At 36.3% G+C, this 21749-nt stretch overlaps 1 protein-coding gene across 1 annotated transcript in view; it reads left to right on the plus strand.

The window, feature by feature from the left end:
* Window positions 1-21749, plus strand: part of GRM8 (glutamate metabotropic receptor 8) — a 340486-nt gene that overhangs the window by 202232 nt on the left and 116505 nt on the right. Inside the window, exon 6 of the mRNA XM_075491536.1 lies at window positions 4496-4696. Within this exon, the coding sequence (XP_075347651.1) occupies window positions 4496-4696 (201 nt within the window). The remainder of the gene's footprint in view (window positions 1-4495; window positions 4697-21749) is intronic.

Consider the following 21749-nt stretch of genomic DNA (forward strand, 5'->3'; position numbering starts at 1 on the left):
TTGGAACCTTGGAATGATTATTCTGTCAAGATTAGGATCCTATTCCCATGCACACTGCATCCCCATACCAGATATCTCTATTCCTCTAAACTATGGAGCCCCACTCCTGTCTCCCAAAGCTGTCCAGTGCCCAAAACCTTTCTCAAATCCTCCACCCTCACAACATTGTTCCAATCTGAAGCTCTAACCAGCTGTTGTATACAAGGTCCTTTACTTCAACATTTGGTCTTCAAGTAGCAAAAATTAAGATTTTAAGTAGATATATGGGATGGATTCTTGAAACTATAGAAATAATCATAAGAGATAACGTAGGCTGCACTTTTACATAAATTGCTTTCAATAATGCTAAATGGAAGTAGAAAGATTTGTGAGACAGCAGGAATGGGATTGCTCAGAAATGTTAGGTGAACCAGCAATTTCCAGAAACAGGGCCGTTAAATAAATTAACTAAATATTTTTCCCTATATCACAAGTTACAAAACAGGTATATCCATTTGCCTTATTTATAATTTTTTATATTCTTAAGAAAACAATAACTAGGAAGTCTGCTGCGAAGTTTCCCTGTTGCTATGGACTTATATGTGCGCAGAAGTTACTTCTAAATATGCTCGAAGATCATCATTAAGAACATGGTTTCTAAAACTTAGATGAATTATGCAACATTTATCACCTGGCAGATTGGTCTCCTGTTGGTGAGATCAGCAACTTAAGTTTTATTTGTTTAAGATAGTTGTTTGTATCCCACAGGATACAAACATGTATGAATTCATTATCTTAGCTGTATTACATTAATCTTGATTTACTTACTGTATGCTGTTATTAAGTTTTAAATAAGGATACATTTTGATTTATTGTTGTACCTTCATTATGTTCCCAGAAATCTCTTGATTCTCTGTTCATACCTGGGAACTAGCAATGTCACCTGCTTTGCCTTCCCCCCCAGACTAGTAGCCCCAGGCACACCTCCTTAATCCACCTAATCCACCTCTTATCTTACTACCATTATGCTCCTTATCTTTCCCTGTCATAGGTGAGTTCCACCATCCTGAGCAGAATGCACAATTTTTCCTGCAGCACAGGAACTACAGGAACAAAGGTGGAAATGATTAGAAGGAGGCAATACCTCCTGCAACAGTCCAGCTTGTCACTCTTGCTCAGGAAGTGCAAGAGTAGCTGTAGCAACTCTTTCACATGTACAGGCTCTTATAGGATCATTCCTATGCTCACTCTCAGGTTCCCAAAAGAGATTTCAAATGGAAGGAGCCAGGAACAGCTCACACTTTTCCTGGGCTAGTGCTACACCTCTCCTAGCTCTTCTCTAGCCCAAGATGATATCATTAGCACCTGTGTCTATGTATTTTCTCCATTGGTTGGGGAAAGTCTTGACATCTTGCTGAAATTCCCCACAAGCTTGCACTTCTCAACAGCTGGATTGGAAGACATTCTGGAAAGCACCATGGCACATTTCCCTGGGTTTCCTTTGTTTGGAGATCAGAATAGGGAAGGACAGTGTGAGCCCAGTTCTTGTCTCAGTTCTTGACGCGCTGTAAGACCATGGTGGTATCAAGTGCCCAGGTTCAAGAATTGGGAAGATCTCATTCTTTTTGATAAAGACACAGCCTAACCAATTTTTCTGTAGGATGAGAAATTGAAGTGATCATTAAGAAAGCATTAAACATTTCTATTATGAGATTAAAATTATTATATTCTTTCAAGTCACCAGTGTGTGTAGAAACATGCCTTGTAGAGCTCAGAGTCAAGCTATAAATGAAACTGTTATTACTTGATATAGAAGTCTGAAGAAAAATTATAATAATGTCTTCCAAACATGTAACATTATCTCTGTAGTAGCTGGCCATATTTATGGCTTAGACAATATGCATCATTTTACTGATATACATTAAAATTTATTTAGGGCAGTGTAATGTAATGAGTTCTTGTCATCTTTATAAATTATTGTTTTAGATTTTTGAGAATTCTAGAAAGAGAAGATGAAAAGAAACCTCAAAAGAAAGAGAACATAATCCAATTTATTGGGGTTTTTTTTAGTTTTGCAAAGCACAGAGACTCTTGTCCATTGCCTTCTGGGTTTCACAGGTTTAAAACTGATAATTCTGTGGTATTCATCACCCTGTTGTATGTAAGGAAACACATTCAGTCCTAATAAATTCTATTTTTTTTTCTCTCTGTAATTTATGTGATAAAGTAGTTTATGATCACATATCTGAGAAGAGTAAAGGTAAAATGTAATGCTGTGGAAGAAATTTATGCAAATCCTATGTGTGTTTAAACTACAGTATAACATAGGGGAGTGCAATACTGATTTTTTTTCCCTTTAACAGTCTGTACCACTTAGTACAATGCACTTGCATAAGTGTTTGTAACTTTTAGTGTTTTATGACTTAGCATTTATTACAGAAAATTATTCCCTTCTGTCTTTCACCAGCCCCTCACCCTTCAACACGCACATCCATCCATCTGATGTGTGAGGGGAATTACATTTGGCTTAGCAATTAAAATGGATATATGTCCTTCAAACTCCTCCTGTCCTGACCGTCCTGTTTAGAGGATGAGGAAGCTCTTGGGAGCACATACAGGTTATTGACTGCTGTGTGCCTGCAGGAGTTCTGTAAACCCTGTTGTTCACTTATTGTCCGGCAGTCCTGAACGAGGCAGGAACAATTAAGGTAGGGATCCTGAGAATTACCCATCACTTACTGTTGGAAGCTAGTTCCCAAGTGATATAAGTTAATAAAGTTGCAATCTAATGAAGCCACATCTCTTCTATCCTTCATATCATCTTTTATTTCTGCCAAATGCATTGCAACTAATTGTGTAATTTTCAGCATGTACAAGGAAAAGTTTTTCTGTTTATTTGCAGTAGAGTCACACTATTTACTAATTATTTGCTAATCATTAGATAGCATGACTTGAAAAGTGTCTATGAAGTTACTTGTAACAAATCACAAATATGAGTCATATGCCTTCCTCTCCAAATGGTTAATACCTTTTCAAGAGGCAGTGGTTTTATCTTTTTTTAACTAATCCCTGAGGAGAAATAAAAGCACATCATGATTTTTCAAGGCTATCTATCGCTCCCAGTGCTCAGGGATGTTTAAAGCACAAAACACTACTGATTGTCAGATTACAAATTTATTCATATGTTATTGTTGTAATGTGAGACGGTGGCACTGAAGTGCAGCAGGCAAACAGAAGAAAGGCTTCTGAGTAGAGTCCCTAGTTTTTTTCATGTCATATGGCCTTGCATACTTTGTCTAAAGAATGATCTTGCGTACAGTGTGTTTTCAGGCATAAATAATGCACTTTAAAGAACCTGGATACAGCAAAATTGATATCTTGAACTGATAAAAGCCTGTGTTTAGAGATAAAAATGAAACATAAAAAATAAGATGTAGAATATTAAAATTAAAAAAATGGTGCATAAACTTTTAGTTAATTTCTAAATAATTTTAAAAAATGTGAATGGACTGTTTTCAAACTGAATGAGTTGTTAATCTGGTAGATAACATAGGCACTTAATCTTGTGTTCACTGCGTCAATGGGAACTTGACTGTTGATTTCAGCAGGGCAGATTTCACATCGAGATCTGCAAAGCCCTCTTTCCCCTTGTAAATGAAGATTTTGAGCCTTTGAAATCAGTGGCTGAATTCCTATATAGGATGTGATTTCATGTTGGTTGTCTACTTAAAATATAATTTTCCTAAACTTTATTTTTTAACTTTTCCACTTAGTACTATCACCTATGAATGTAAAAGGTTCTTTGGATTTGGACATAGATGATTAATGTGGGCAATTCCCGCAGAATCAAAATTTCATAATGTATTGATTTGCTCTGTGTTCCCTCTGAAGGAAAAATGTCCCTGTAGGAAAGAGCAGACAGTACACGGTTCTCAATGTGAAGCATAATTCACTAGTAAACACAGGAAAAAAGTCTCAGAATAAGCACTTTTCAATATGGAGACAGATGGCCACATCACTTGGCAAGCATTCAGCTTTTTTCCCTGACATGTTTAAATAATGTTTATCAAACAATAGACAGGGATAAAAATCAAGGTAGCCTTAAATTTATCTGAAACAGAATGGCAGGCTGCTGTAGAAGTGTCCTATAAATAATAATAAACAGCTGCTGAATGAAAGTCAGTAAGGTGGAAAGAGAGTTTTCCTACTGGATTGTAGAAATACATATATCTATATTTCTTTTTCTTGTAATGAAATGTTCTGTCCTCTTTCCCAGCCCAGAACCCAACATACTGTTTATATACCTGGCACAGTGTACAATGATTAGAGGCAAAACCAGATGGCCATATTTTTCCTTGTCTTGTTTATTTAGGTGATGGATAGATGAGTCCTAAATTTACCTATCAATCTGACTGTAATTATTTATGTTCTCCTGTGAATTTTTGCACGCAAATACTCATGCACATACACACACACACAAGCAGAAGTAAACTGACTCTTTCTCTTTCTTCCTTAGGCTTAGAAAGAATTGCAAGAGATTCAGCCTATGAGCAAGAAGGAAAAGTTCAGTTTGTCATTGATGCAGTATATTCCATGGCCTATGCACTACACAACATGCATAAAGATCTCTGTCCTGGATATATTGGTCTATGCCCAAGGATGAGCACAATTGACGGTAAAGAACTACTTAGCTATATCCGGGCAGTAAACTTTAATGGTAAGTTACATGTACTCTCCCCTCCCTCCCCCCCACTTTTTCTTCTTTAAATGTTTCAGAAGTGACAAAGTGACAAGATGTGTTTTCTTCTTTATATAGGATACTTTAAAGCACAGTGGAAAACAGGATTAGAAGCAGTTCTCATTTAATCAGAACTGTGAGTTTTTCCACCTGCTTTGAAACCCCAAGTGTATTTTTTGTCTTAACATTAAGCTGCTCCCAAAAGAGGTAGATGTTAAAAATAAGAATCTGTCGATCAAAATATTCCGGTGAAAAGCTGCTATTATAGAAACAAGTTGAGGACTCATGCGGTCCTATTGACAGATTAAAATCCTTTGACAGAGGTTGCTTATGTGTTTGCAAGAGAATGAATTGAAAAAAATACCTTTTTGAAAATTGCCACCTTCTGAAATTACTGTTAACAATTTTTTTACAAAAGTGAACAGCGAGGAGTTTACTTTCAGTTGGCATATTTAAATATCAATTAAAACACTCACTAGCAGTTCCAGCTTCTTTTCCATTTCATTGTTTTTGACTCAGTGATTTAGTGAGCTTTAACGCAACTACAATATATATTTTTAAAAAACACTACATTATATTCTGTGCAGCTGGGATCTGCCTGCCGGGGAAATGTAGTTACAGATGCTTACGCTGTTAACAGTAGAGGCCAATAAAGAACAGGATTTATTTATGAATGTAGAATTGAAAAGGGTAGAACATACTTGATGGTGAAATAAAGTTGCTGAAAACCTACATTATTTCATTAAAGTCATAATTATTGCAGACTATATTTACCATTATTTTACGAAGAAATGGAACAATGTTCTTTGCTGTGTTTTAGTTGGGTTTTTTTCCCCTACTTGGTGGTAATTCACATACTAGACATGCCTTCTAACTATGCAGAGAGAAGCACTGTCTATCACAATTTATTCCAATGACCTCAGCTGCCAGCTTTTTTGAAAAAAAGCACAAGGTCATTTTGAATTTAGCTTACGAGTGGAAGCTTTTTTTGCTTTAGGTAATATACCAGACCATTTGGTTGATATGAATGTTGGCTGTAGTTCACAGTTTTTTCCTCTTCTAAGACTTTTTTCTTCCATTGCAATTTTCATGAAAAGGGAATCCCTGTCTCCAGGAATATAAAGATAGAAGGAGTTTAAATGATTGTTTAGTGATTTTAAAGAAAACCTGGAGCAAAATATGTTGCTGGCAAATGGGAAATGTTATGATGACAAAGGTAGGCAGCATATTGTAAGGTTTGCAGTGATAATTACCTACATTTCTAGTAGATATTCTTCTGGGTTTGTGTTGTTAAAGCACAAGGAAAGTGATCTATTTTCATTTGGTAAGCATGAAAGTTTAACATAAAAAGATAAGCTGTACATTTTATATAAAACCTTTCTCTCTCTGGATTGTTGTATTTCATCAATACCTGTCATGATTTCTCTGGCTGACTCTATTGCAACAAGGGAAGATAAAAGAGTGGGATAAAGCATTCTGGACACTAATGAAAAAGTATCTGTTTTTGAACTAGTGATTTACTGAAAGGGAGAAAAAAAGAAAAAAGAAAAAAAATAGAAACATTTCTGTGAGGTTAACTTTCTGTCCCATGGGATATGTTAACTGTTCCCTGTACGAGGCTAGTCCATATTATGTACTGGTGTACCAATTTTTTGGGTGTGTTAAATGCCCAAATATTTCCTTTTTTTTGGTCATGCATTGGGAGGCATAAGCAGAGGACAGTCTTTAACCCTTTGCCTTTTCCTCTTAATCCCAAATTCCTGTTCCTCAGGACAGCACTGCCGCTGTGTCTGACTTGGTTTACAGGGGTGAATATTTACATAGATTGCTAGACCTCCTGTGCTGGGAGTTGACAGTAGTGCTGTGTGTCAATTTTGATGTGCATCCTAGGTTCAATCATTAGTAGTGTAGTATATTAAAAGTGAACTGATACATGAAAGGAAAACCCTGGCTTTCACAGCCATTCAAGGTAGCATTTTTTCTATCCTGACAATCACAGGATCACAGCATTGCTGAAGTTGGCAGGGGCCTCTGGAGATCACCTACTCCAACCCCCTCCTCAGATCACGTTACTTAGCACCATGTCCAGCCAGGCTTTAAATATACACAGGGATGGAAAATCCTCCAAAATTCTCTCTGAGCAATCAGTTCCAGTATTTGATCATCTTCACAGTAAAAAAATTTTTTCTTCTGCTTAAACAACTTTTCCAGTGTTTTAGAATTAAGCCTCTGCTCTTCAAGATGATAATAATTTCTAATCTCAAGAAGTAACTGGCATTTTTGAGACAGGCAGTTTTTCTTTTTATTCAATGTCAGTTTCCCCACATGATTCTACCCTTATGCATATTAAACCAACTTTTCACCTCTCTTAATTCAGTATATCCCTCTTAACCAAGGTACTAATGAGTGGGTGCCAGTCCAATTAATATGCTGTCACATTCGTCTTAGTGGGTTTCACCTCACAAAGTATGACCTGTGTTATGGAGGACACCTGTCTGCCTTATGGAGGGTATTTGCAAGGGGAAGAAAACTTTCATATTTCTGTTTATTGGAGTAACTGCTTTGCTTTTGATTGCAAGTAATCACTCTGAAATGTGTTTATTTTTGTTTACTCTGTTTATTTTTATTTACAAATTATGAAGAAAATTTGTTTCCCTGAAGGATTCATCGTTGTAATATTCCATGACACCTTCATGACTGAAGGGTGATCATAACTACCAGCGCACAGTGTACTGATATAATTGATAGGACATTTGTTTCTGCTTAGATATTCTTCTACCAGTTGTATGCTAAATGCAGAAAATCTCCCAGTTCAGCATGATTTTAAAGGGGATAGAAATTCTTTATTAGTAACAGGAATAAATAAATTTATTTGTACATGAGATTTGGGTTACTGCTGAGTGTAGTCTCTTGTTTTACTATTGTCCGTGTTTTTCTTAGAACAGTTAGCAAAGTATGGTGTCTAAAAAAATTGCTTTTCATTTATAATGTGCAGTTTAATAATTAATTTAATTTCATAGGAAAAGAAACCTCTAGCATGTAACTGGTACAGCCTATTGCTGTGTACATCGAAAGAGTTTTTAAACAACAGGAAAATATAAAGCCAGTGTGCTGAGATGCAGCATATTTAGTTTCCTGTGTGGTCACTGCTAGTAGACAATAACCAGCCTTTTCTGGCTATTTGATCAAAGAATACTTAGAGCTTTCAGAAGTTTCATGCTCCTACTTACTTACCTTTGTTTTTCCCAGGCAAAAAGCAAATGTTGTTACTTTATGGTATTCTTATTTTAATAAAGGTGCCACATTTGAAAGATTTTTCCTATTGGTTTTTGTATCCAAACAGAGATATTTATGTGAAACCGGTGTTTCATATTTAAAGTTACATAAACCGAATAGTTTTTCTGTTAATTAGGTTTATAAATGGCGATATGCGCAATAGTGTAATTGTGGCATGATTCATTATGTTCTCCCATCACATTGCTCTAGTGTTCTCACTCTATTTAACTTCATTATTCTGTCTATGAAATAAGCAGATGTTTTCTAAAAGTTTTTACCCTGGCATGTGCTGAGTGTTTTGTGAGAAGAGCTCTGCTGAATTCAACATAAGTGCTCATCATTTAACAGAAACAGGACTTGAGCATGCATTTGTGGTGGATGGAGGTGTTTCAAAGGTGGTTTTGTATTGTTTTGTTTCTGTTTTTAAGAAAAAGATTTATCTTTGTACTTCCTTCCGGACAAAGCAAAAAAAGGATGACAATATGGATACAGTGCTATTTCCTAGGTGGGAATAAAATACAAAGTGATAGGACTGATCAGTGCCCCCCTCCCCAGTTGTCCCACTACAAACGTGAAGATCAAAATTAATAGTTAAATTCCAAAGGTAAAGATCATTGCTTATATTGTACATAAAACATTTCATATAGAAGGAAGTTTACTCTTTCTCTATATATAGATTTATAGCTAGGATAGGGTAGCTGTTTTTTGCCTACATTTAGTTCTGTATTTATATTTATATTTATATTTATATTTATATTTATATTTATATTTATATTTACATTAACACACTGTAGTAGTTCCAGGGATAAATATCAATAAAACATCACACACTATAATACAATATATTTACAGAATTTACAATATGAGTCTTTCACTTAATCTTAAAGGCAAGGGCAGAACTTGACCTATACTCCCATACATGCAAACGGACATCTTATTTGCTTTTGTGGGCTACTTATCGTGTGGGTGAACAGGGATACTTGCTACTCTGACATTTTTTTAGGTGAGCAGGGGTAAGCGAGAAGGGAGCAGAGAACAGGTGGAAGCACTGACTCCCCTCTGCCGTCAATGCTTAGATGAATGTTGTCTGCTTCTGCTGGAGGTCACTGCAACATCACTTCCCCTTCCTGGTGAAGAGAAGACTCAGGAAATAAATTCTGAGTCTGACTGTGCAGCCTTTTCTCTGGTCTTCTCTGGGACAAAGTAAAGCAACTATGTTGCTTGCTGGGATTTTGTGACAAATCTACAATAACACTCAAACAGGTTGCCTGGAAAGGTTGTGGAGTCTCCATCCTTGGCGATGTTCAAAACCCAGCTGGACGCAGGCAACCTGCTCTAGCTGAGCCTGCTCTAAGCAGAGGGGTTGGACTAGGTGATCTCCAGAGGTCCCTTCCCACCTCAGCCATGCTGTGATACTATAACCTTAGCTGGACTTGAAAGAAAGAAAAGTATATCACTTACCCTTGCTTTACAATATGAAATGAACACGGTACCTTTACTCTATTCTTCTGGAACTAATTTCATAGTCTGAGTGGACCAGTAAGCCTTGCTGTTATTTGGTTTTTACATATGTTAATTAAATATCTTTGAGAAAAGATTAATTTTGGCTACACACACAGACATACATGCATGCAGCATCAGCCCCATTTAAAAAACAAACATGAAAAATTTCATCCTGAAAGGGCAGAATGATACCAGAGAACGAGGACATAAGAACAGAAATTAGCAGGCAAACTCAAAATAAGGTGTCGACACTTGTAAACTAAAAATTAATGATCACTCTACATTGTAATATTTTGTTCTGAGAAAGCAGTATCTATAGAGGACAGTTTTTAAAAAAATGAAGAATGAAGTAAGTTACTCATGGAGAATTTTGAACCCTCCAGAGAATCATTATTGTGGAATCAGCCCTTTACAAAATTCATCTTCTCCTGCTATTTTTTGAAGTTGCTAAGACATCAATCTGTGCAAAACTCTCCTGACTTAATATTCAGCTCAGACTGTTTTAAATGTTTTCTTGAAGAAAGCTGACACCTCTCTATTCTTTCACTGAGTACAAAATTTGCATTCTCAAATCATTATTTATCATTAAAACAGAAGCTTTAAAATGGTGCCCTTTGAGGCTGATAAGTTTTGACATTTTTTAAGGCATTAAGTACAATATAACTAAATGTCCCACTTAAAATGTGCTGGAACTATGGTCCTAAGTCAGATTTTTTAAAATCCAACTCTCAAGTCTACGACTACCAATAGAGAAAAAAACCTTTTTGAAGTGGTTCAAGTTAGGCACATCTGTGATTTTTAAAGTTATGAGTTCTTATTGTCAGTTCATAATTTAGGGGTTTGCACTGTCAGAAACATTTAGCATCATACGATGCCACTGGTACCATATTCTGATAGGGTTAAAAACTGTCTAAGTATAAGGGGAGATAAGAGCAGATGAGTAGATCAGATAGGGACAAACAAGATTAACAAGGAGTTGGGAAGGGCTGAACTCTGCTGACCTTGCTAGGATTCACTGTGTAGAGTTGCTACAACTCTAGTTTCACTGCGCTGTACTCTCCTGAAGAAATAAAGATATTGCTTTCAGCTGCAGAAGTAGGAGTGGAAGTGGGAATGTCTGCTGCAGTTTTATTAAGATCTGTGATGTTTGCTCTGTCATAAGTTAATCACATGACATAATTCCATGTAATTTTTTTAAAATCTTGGTGGTACAGAAGAACGTTTGAAAAAATGGCTAAAGCTTAAACTAACATAGATTCCCAGAATTCAAAATAGTCCATTCTTTTCATGTACTTTTGTCATGGTTTCAGAGGTGTCTAATTTGGTTTGTGAATACACTGGGCCTATGGCAGACCATTTGTAATAAAGAATCCTGATGTCTAGTTTCCCATACCTTTATGTTAAATTAAGAAAGGGGTTGTTACCTCCGTTAATTTATTATCAGGGATGAGCAGGGGATGATTTCAAATAAGTTCTGCTTTGGCATGCTAATTATTTTAATGGAATTAATACAGGTGGCTATACAAGAAACTAAAATTGCACAGTGGTCTGAATCACTGTTAATGGGTTTAAGAAAAATATAGTTATAATGTAAGCACGTGCAGCAGGCAAAGCTTGGAGCTGCTGTGATTCTTAGGTACCTCAGGAATCCATGTGATTAAAATAAGAGATTATGAAAATGCTGGGTGTGAAATGAGAAGGTAGAACTTAAAAGTAAGTGCAATTTATAGCCATGTTCTTGCTTATGTACAGATCTTGAGTACTGATTAATTGAGCAGTATATATGCTCCACATAGAAAATTCATGATGTAGAATGTGACTGAGGTCAATTTTCTGTTTTGAGGAACAAGGTCTAATTCATAAGGTATTTTGATAATTAATATGTAAAGGAAGGTGGTAAAGGATTTACCCTCATTACCCGTGAAAATTGATTTGCATCTCCTGATAGGTGAGGATATTCAGATATATTAGAGTACAGTTTTCTAATATGCTCAAGTGCAAAACTCAAGCAATAGTGAAGAGTAGTACAGACTAACCCTTGCCATTCCGAGTGAAAAGGTATCTGAGTGCAAAGAAACTGGATCCATAATGCATGTAATTTTTTACCTTTTAGTCGGTGTAAGAAAGATCACAGCTGCAATTCTGCGGCATTATTAAGCCCTTCAGATATCCTTATTACCTTTATTAACAGGAAGAAGGTGTGCCACATGTTTTGAGGAAAAGAATACCTGGACAAGCTTCTTAACTTAAACGTTTAAATCTAAAATCTCCTCTTAAATCTATCAAATCAAGTAAGAATGTTTATACAAGTTATTCATTTTACCATATGTCAATTTATGACCCGTTTGGTAAGATAACAGTTCTGCAAGCCAGCAGGACAGTCATGAGGGGAAATTAATTGCTTTAGTACCTCTGTAACAAAATAATATGAGCCTTTTTCATTTTCCTACAACTTTTACTTACAAAATGAAATAGACACATTAGAGAGAATATCAAGGGGAAAAAAAGCAACAAGGATTTTATTAAGAGTATTTGGTAGTATAAATAAGCTACATTTATAGTTCATTCATGTAAAAAGTGATCTAACTGGTAATGGCTGATTGACAAACTCAAAAAATAGAGCAATTCTTCAGGGACGTCACTGTTAGTGAAATTATCTTGACACATCTTAGATTCTCGTATAAGGAGGAAAATAACCATTTCTTTATGTTAAAGGGAATGACAGTGAAATCAGGTAGACTTAATACTGTAGGGCAGGAATTACAGTGAGGACAGAATAAATTCATAATTAACAGACATTGCCGACATCATCAGACAACACTAGTTTTTCTGCTCTAGGGAGATGTTGTATTCAGCAGTAATCAATCAAGTTCTGATCTATAGTCAAAGCAGTACTGGATTCAAGAGCAAGTTAGACATGTTAGACCTTGCTACCAGATGTGATCTTAAGCAAAACCAGGGAGAATCCAAGCAAACGAAGCAAGACATCCAAGAGGAAAGTGATGGGATTCAGTTCATCCCTCAGAGGCAAAAAGGTTTCAGTAGCTGGTGAAGTTTAAAGTGTCTAGTTCTCCATGTAGCTGATGGGAAAGGCTGATACCTCTAAAGGCTACCAGAGAGTGAGCCTGTCCATTAGCATTTAGGCACCATAGCAACTCATCTACTTCTGTATGTTTTTCTGCAAGCAGCTATGAGTCAGAGAGATTTTCTCAAATACTGGTTAAAGCATTGCTAATAGTATGAAATATTAAATATGTGGAAGATAATTTATCTTAGAAGCTTCTTTAATTTACTCCAGCAGAGGAAGCATTTGCTGTTATTCTTGAGGATTAAGGTATCCAATAATTTTGGCCACACAGCAGGTTATGTTTTATGCTGAACAGATTGCACCCAAAATGTTGCTCGCCATAGTCTTAGCCAAATCTCTCCCTTGTAAGCCTGAAATAAAATGGATTTCATGCACAAATTCCTGAGGCGTTCTATTTTAAATAGAGAGGCTGTTTCTCTCAATTGTCCTGTTATCTCTATCATCAAAAGTGAACATTTGATAATTAAAGGTAAAATAATTTGCAGTAAAGATTTTAGTTGCAATTCTGTGGATTCTATGCATAGCATACTTTCAAAGTGATGATGCATTAGCGAAGCTTCCATATTAACATTTTTAAATTTGTGACAATTTCTTTAGGTTATTGACTTTTCTAATTACATTAGCATTTAATAAAAATTAGTTTGGAATATAGGAAATACAGAATACTCTTTATTATTAGTTACACTTGGAAGCCTAAACTCTTTTAAGCCAAGTCATTGGAGCCTACACAGTCAGATGGATTTGAAACTGGTGCTTCTCTCTATTACTTACAGCTGTATTAACAAATTATCAGTTTGACTGGTACTCTATTTGAATACAATTTTATTTGCTGGTAGTTGAGCTATTTATGTAAAGGTAAGATTATGAGAGGATACCCAGCTACTTTTCAGAGTGTGAAAATTTGGATGTGTTTTTAACTACTGTAGCAAAATTTACACACCAATCATAGCTTCCTCTTTAGACCCAGCAATTACAATGGGTGAGGCTTATGATCCAGCATGATTAACTTTGATGATGACTTGCCTAAATTTTAGGAGTTCAGCTGGAGGGTAAAAGGGTGTGGTACAACCCTTCTATGCTAAGTGAAGGGGAAGAAGTTTATGCCTCTGAATAATTCCAGAAGGGAATTAGAAATATTTAATACAGCAGTGCTAACCTGCTTTGAGATGAACACGGTAGAAACACTGGAGCTTGATCTTTCCCCCAATATTAGTCGGGGATTCGGATGTTCACTAAAGAAATAACGTAACTGACTCCTAAGCCTTTAATCCAAAGGAGACTGAAGCCATGTCCCAGAAGCATGCCTTAAACATGTATAGGGCATGACTGTGAGGATATTCTTCAGCCTTTTTGCATTTGAGTCATTGTGCAGATAACAATGCAAGACTTCCTAGAAGTCCTATCCAAATGGACTCTCAATATCCTATATTAGTAGCACAAAGTGGCTATTAGTTTATATGAAGTTGTAATTTTTATTGTATTTTTATTCTAGTGAAAGCAGAATCGAAGCAGCTATAAATGTATGACTCCATATTTCTACCCAGCCAGCAGTGATACAAGAAATCTTAGTGCAGTACAGGATAAAATTTGTGCATTTGTTGGAGGTTTTTTTATTGCACACCATACACAAAGAAAGACCTATCATCAACATCTTTTTTTCTAATAAGCATTTTTTATCATTGTCCAATAAGAAAAAAAACCAAGCTAAACCAAAACCAACCAACTTTGGTTAGAGTAAGAAACTATCAACATATTACCACAGTTTTAATATAAAGGAGAAAATTTAGGTTTAGGCAAAAAAATGAGTTTTCATTTAATAATGATGGCTGATTATTCTATCAATCACTTTTATTTTCTTTCAATGAGCAATGAAAAGTTAGATGTTATGCTATCATAAAATGAATATCTTTCAACATATTGTTATAACATCCTTGCAATGTGTGAAACATAGCTTGATTAGGTAGCACCCTGATTAAAAGAATTTTCACAGAAATGGGAGTGACTAATTAGTCCATTCTTGCAAAACCCCAAAATGTTGCAGTTTTTCAAGCAATAGTTTTGCTATGTCTCTGTTCCTACAGTAATTTTTTGCATTTGCAATTCTAGGTCTATGCTATCTACATATCTCCTTGTAACTTTTCCCACATGTTTTAACTTAAGGCAAATAAGGATTCAAAATTGCTAAAGACATATGTAATTAGAATTTACCAATATAACCAACAATAAAGAAGTAGAAACTCTGATCTATTCAAGTGTTTAAAAAAGGTTCTTAAAAGATGATTGCAATCAGCTTTTCATCTTTAATCTGTAATCTTGTCCTAAAAGTAGAATAACATGCAAATATCACAACAGATAGAAATTAGTATTGATTATTACTGTCCAGATGTTGTCAGTGCCTGGAAGCATTAAAAACCACTGAGTCAACCTGAATGCTCTGAATTTATGAGTATTTAACTACTTTGTTAAATTAGCTCACCCTTTTTATTTCACATTCTGAAATGGAACAATGTCATGGAGTTGACTGAAATATTTCTTGAAAAGTGGGTAATAAATGTTACCTGTTGATTATTTAGATGAAAAAGGAAAATCCATCAGCTAACCAGGAAAATGCAGAAATATTATGTTTATAAAGTTCCAACTGTAGTGTAGTCAATAGAAAATTTACTGATTATTTTAGTGTGTCTGGAATATGAGCATTAATCAACCATACTGGAAACCAACTGTAAAAAAGTAGACACCCTAAGAATTTAAAAAAACTGCTAAAAAAAAAGTTAAAACAAAATCAAGGTCAGTTGGCAAGCAAACAGATAGCAAAGACATTTGCAATTACAATTACTTATTTTTATTATGACTATCATCTAATCACTTAGATGTGGCTTCAAGTTTAGGTGTTGCGCTTGCTCTGTAGAGAAAGACCGTTTCTAAGAGTGTGGAAAGCATCGCAGTAACGTAGTGGTTACCCGACCTGTCTGGGGAATTCAGAACATCCTGAGTTTACAGACATGCTCTCTGTCACATGTGTTTATCTGCAGGAGCAGAAGAACAGCACAGTAAGAGATAGTCCTTGACATTCACTAAATGAATATTCCCCTGGGAGCGATATGTTTTTCAGGGAAAGGTGAGGGAGTTTGTGTTTGCTTGTGGCAGGCAAAGGTGGCAGTTTGTACAGACTCGGTGGAAAGGAAGCGGCTATATATCATCCATGCACTGTATCCTGCTGCCTCCTTAGAATTTCTTTGCTTTCAAGGTTTGCTATACATATACTCATCAAACTCTTTAAAATAACAAGAAATACACAATTCTGTATGTTGTGTCTTATGGAGACTTCAATAGCAGATTGCTTTCCTTTGACTGTAAGGCTAAGCAAACAGATATAATCATGGAAGACACATGATTGCTCACTGAGCTCCAGCTGGATCAACGTTTGATTTTCCTGTTTGGCCCTGCAGCCACTCTAGGACTACCCTGGCTTTGCTCCAATATAGCTTGATTCCGAGTTGAGAGACAAAAATGTATTGGCGCTGTTGCCCTGCCACACGTAATCACATTTTATAAATATATCCCTAGGTAGCATTAAGTCACAACTCATAATATGGCCATTTATGGTAGCTCTGTCCCACTTTTTGGAGGTAATTACTATGCATTTTAAAGGAAAGTGAAAATGACGTATGGAACCTCAAGTCATCATCTGTGTGCAGGATATGCAGCTACAGGGCAGTCAGGCTCCTCAGCACAGGCCAGACTGCAAACTTGAAAGGCTTACTTAGTGCAGTCTCTGCCATGGTTCTTCCAAGTTTCTACCCAGAGATCTGAAGAGAAAGCCTCGGGATATTAGAGTTCACTGCTTATCATGTTGGAGAAAAACAACTAAAGGTGCTAGGAAATTACCCTTATATTGACATACAGCCACTGTGGGAAGGTTTCTGCTAAGCCAGCTGGCATTTAAAGGCTCCAGCTCTTGATAGTTACAAATTGTTGTATTGATCCTCCCTTATGCAGGGACTAACTGTGGCTCAAACTGATAATTTTTTTCTGTTTTGCACATTCACTGTTTCTTACCAGCAAGAGATATTGTTCATGCACAAAGTGCTTAGGCAGGATTTCTTGCTTACCTGAGCATAAAATGCACATGGTTTTGTTCTTATTGTAGCAGGCGAGTTGTCCTGAGCCTTGTATAGCGAATCAGAAAATTCTGAAGAAAGTGTAAAATAAAAAGAAAGTAATGTTCTAGCAGATGTTCCCAAACCTAAGAAAGCTGTTGATTTTTAGTTCCAGTTACAGCTGAATGTTGAGGTTGTTCCTTATTTCAGTCAATTTGCCCTAGACCTAATTTTACTTTTTGAAGATTTCTCATGTTTCTGTGTTGTTTGCCTGACACCTGGTGACTCTAGGTTACTGCATTATTAAGACAAAAAGTACCTACAAATGTTATTTTATTTATTTGGTTGGTTGTTTCTTTGCTTAGCTAGTGCTGGGACACTTCAGCCTTTCAAGGCATTTTTAGACAATGTAGATATGGTTTAGCCGGTAAGTTTCAGAAGTCCACAAGCGGTGGGGACTGAATTGTCAGGTCTGCTAAAGTTGTGGGGACTGAATTGTCAGGTCTGCTAAAGTTCAATGTTGCAACGTGTGAAGGGTCAGAGCAAAGATATACACCTTCTGCCAGCTACTCTGTAGCAAGTGTACCGATCTGCAATGTGCACCTACAATCTCTGTTGTTATGTAGGGATTCAAGTTCTTAATGCTTTTACCAATTTGCACAACAAAAGTGAAGGCATATGTATGAATGTGTTTTAACCATAATGTTTTAATGAATTATTGCATGGTACATAGCAGACATAACTGGCTGTTATCTCAGTCCACCAAATTTTTGAAATAAAGACATGCACCATTCTCTTTAAATAAAGACTCTGAACCTGTGTTCAGAGGTGATTTAACCTCACTTATTTTGGTTTGAATAGCAGGAACTTGCCCCTCCTATGGAGATGAGAGGTTGTAGCTCCTGAAAAGGAGTAAGGTGAAGAGGGGGAGAGAAAGAAGGTAGCAAATGGCAGCTGAAAAATTCACCTTCTATTTGAGTCCTCCAAATACACACAAGGAGATTTTAAAGATTTCCTATGAAGATAAGCTGATAATAGACATTGATTATACTTGCCAAACAGTGAATAACACCAGTGTCACTTGATAAGTACAGGCTGTTTTTTCCATGTATGGAGAAAAGGTGGTAATTTATTTTCACAGAAGTGGCCCACTAACCCCTATAAATACATACCATGTGAGCTCCATGGCCAGGGTCTAATATCTACCCAAGTGCATGCCATGTCATATGAATAGATGTCTACGAGTCTGTGCAGCCAAAAGGTTATTATTATGCGCGCCTAATAAAGTGTATTGAAGTCAGGTTTTCCAGCACCTTAAAAAGTGTTTTCCTAATGTATGGGGTATTTTTTCAGTAGTTCATGGAATAGTGTAGTATATTCTAATTCTGAAGTCATTAAATGCTAAAAAAGACCCAGAAAACCAAAAACTTTTAAAATTGTTCAATTCTTACACAGGATTGAAATAGTATTACAAAGCATAAATGTCCTTTAGGGAGAAACTTGTTTATCCACTTTATCCTGTGTCACCTGAAAAAAAAACCAAAACTGGCTTTGATTTGAAGGATTTTTTTCCCCTTCTGTCTTATTGTTTAATTGGTTGATTTTGGTCTCAATTAAACTAAAATTAATTTTATGAAAAATGAGAATCTCTCCAGGCCTTAAAGCTGTACTGGTGACTGATGTTCTTATCAGTTCAATCACTAATGAAAACCAGCAATTAAATGACATTCCTGACAAAGATGCTGATTTCATTGAGCAATTGCAAGAAACTCTTTTTGTGGCTCTGGTCCTTGAGTGAAAACATCTGGGAAATTGGTTCCAGGAATGGAGTCTCTTAGCTTCCAATATTGCTAACCTTTAGGGGAGGCCCATCTGAATTTTGGGCAGGGCTCCCTCATGCTGAGGTAGTGCCATGTCAACAGAGCGGAGAGTTGCCTCCCTCAGCAGCCAGGATCGCCGTGAGTTTGTAGCTGTATTTCTCTTGAATTCTCTCCAGAGAGAAAAACTCAGATCAGAGACACAGGCAAAAAAAAGAGGGGTGCCTCTCCCTCTTGGGTGTGAGCTGCAAGGGCGGTGAAGAAGAAGCTGTGTGCCTCACTGGTTGGACTAAGGAGCTTCTGAAAATGGGAGTGTAAATGCTGGTCCTTCAGAAACTTGGAGGTGCAAATCAGTGCCACTTGGACAGTTCTTGGATAACTAAATTCTACTCAGGTCTTGGTCACCAAAATAGGCAGTTGAAATTTTGACCTTCCTGTTGGTCCTTTTCCTGTAAAAAGGTCTTCCTGTTTCATATGGGTGATTTTCAGATTGTGAAGTCCTTGGACTCTGTGATTACACAGACCTTGTAAGTATAGATGTATTGTGGTTAAATGGGAGGTGGTCAAGAAAGGGAATAATTCTCATGGGGTTCAATGTCTTCAGAGATTGCATATAGATCTTTTAGTGAGGCTCATATATGAAAAATGAATACAGACCTATTGTTATAAACTTTCACCTTTATTTTCTTGGTTTCGTATGTGCATCTGATACTCCTAACATGTTGTAAAGATGATTATAAATATTCTTGATTTTTGTCCCTTGCTACTGCTACAATTGCTTCTTTGTCCTCCCTCAGAGGTCCCTCTGCCAGAATCAATAACATCCAGATCAATGGAAGAATATTTCTGAAAATGTAAATCTTTTATCTTCAGGGTCCTGACTTGCTAATAACTTCTAATGGAGCATTTAACAGGAATGAACACAGACCTTGATATGAATTGCCAGACAAGATATGTAACAAGAGGGATTCCGAGTAGGGAAATGTAGAAGGATAATGAAACCTGACAATAATAGAAACTGTGGACAAAGCACTGAGGGTGACAACAAATGAACATGAGTCCCATAGAACAGGGTCACAAGCTGGTGCCTGAACCATATGATTTGTTGCCAGAAAATGGAAAGTAATAAGGTTAAGCACAGAAAAACAGAAGGGCTTATAACTTCAGCAGATTGACATGCTACAAATATTGAACAGTAGATAGATTAGAGACAAGGGCTATTTATAATGGTATTGCTTTTTTTTTTCTTTTTTCCCCATGAGAAATAACAGCAAACAATACAGACACATGATGATGTAGGTGATAAAAGATGCAGTTTTTCCTAGCATTGTAAAAGTAGAAAACCAACTATGACCTGTTAGGTTCACCTTGTTTTGTGTGTGCCATGTAACTAGATAAAGTGGAAGAGAGGACAAATATAAAAATGGAATAATACAGGGACACAGAGATTTTAGCTATTTATAAAGCAAAACAGTATAGCAATGGAATTAAATTTCTTTCACATTAGGTATGTACATTGCAGATGTCCACACAAGAACTACTTGATTACACTGCTTTTATAGTGAATGGAGAGAAAGTAACTTAGTAGGGCATGGTTCACTTCATCATTTACTTGTCTAAAATATGCCAGATGAATTGTGCTGTAGAGGTGTCTCCACTGACAGCAGAGCAAATCTATAAAACTATATCAGCTTTAGATGTCTATGCTGCAGATTTCCAAAGACAAGTGAGATGACTCCAATACTAATCTGTTTTTTTGGGAAAAAGTGAGCTCGAGGAGGGAAGCTAGGAGTAAAGTGATGAGTTATTATTGTAAATCACCTGAAAGCTGTCTACCAAATGAAAGAAGAAATGGCAGAAACTTAGAGTAGATGCAAAAGCCATATGATAACACTACTTTTTTGCAGAGGTGTTAATCTAATTACCAGTAACAATATCAGTAACAATAACCATAAATTATTTAATAATAAAATTAGACTACTATTTTGTGTCTGCTTTAAAAGCAGTGAAAGGAGAAGTAATCCATATGGAGTTCTCCCTCATATACCCAGACATTGTATAGACTAATTAAGACACGTCCAAATGATAAAATCTCCTTACAGACAAAACTATTAACATTGAAGAAGATAGTTAAAATGTGTCTTGTCAAACAAGATTTTAAATTATGCCAATATGAAAACACCATTAAAATGGAAAGAAAAGCTGCAGGTTGCAAAGCTGACAATGGGAAAGGAAGAGGGGAAGAAATACTAAGTATAAGCTCTACTTAGCAACAACTAAAACATCTCTGTATTATCAACACTGTTTCCAGCACAAATCCAAAACTTAGCCCCATACTAGCTACTATAAAGAAAAATAACTCTATTCCAGCCAAAACCAGCACAACCAATAAGGAAGTCCAGGAAAAATAAAAATAAAATTTGTCTCAAAGAGCCTACTGACACCAGTAGGAAAAATTGGTGGATAGAAGCATGTCAATGCAGAATATATTGTTGGTCTGTACAACAGTTAGACAAGTAATTCTGACAGTAAGTGACAGGGGTTGACAAGGCTGGGGAACTGAACATTAAACAAAAAAAGAATGTGCATGGGAGCAAGCAACAGTACTTACAAGGTTATTTATTATTTGGAACTCAAACAAACTGGGAAAAAGAATTAGATGCGGTAGAAGAGTATTCTATTTAATTCTGGAGACTTTGGGGAGCTCAATGAGATAATGCTATTTTTCAGTTGTCATTTGTGAACACTCTGCTAAGAAAAGGAGGAATTTTGACAATCGTGGCTATAGAAATGAGATGAGGAAGAGAGTTATATATTTATTGTTCTACCATGTGATGTTTGATCTCGTTCCATATTACTGATGCATCCCATCTTCACACTATCAATACATTTCATTAGCACATTCTATGCCCCCAAAGGGCAAAAAAATGCCCTTTGGGGGCATAGTCACTGGTGAAAACACTAACATTTTCCAAAATAGACTGTGAAGAACTGCACAGGGAACCCTCCAATATCCAGACACTTTATGCACAACCCTTTTGATCTCCTTTTTGATCAGTTCCTTACCTACTTTAGAGTCCAGATTCTGATCCCTGTCTTCTCAATTTTAATCAGTCATTTCCGATGGAATAAAATTCTGAAATCCAGAGAGATTTTATCTGTCATGCTTTCCTTGTAAAGTAAATAACTTATCTGTCAAAGAAAACACCAGGATCATTGGCGTGATCCATTTCTGAAAAATTTATGTA

This window comes from Mycteria americana, chromosome 1 (genome assembly GCF_035582795.1).
Source record: "Mycteria americana isolate JAX WOST 10 ecotype Jacksonville Zoo and Gardens chromosome 1, USCA_MyAme_1.0, whole genome shotgun sequence".
Taxonomy (NCBI): domain Eukaryota; kingdom Metazoa; phylum Chordata; class Aves; order Ciconiiformes; family Ciconiidae; genus Mycteria; species Mycteria americana.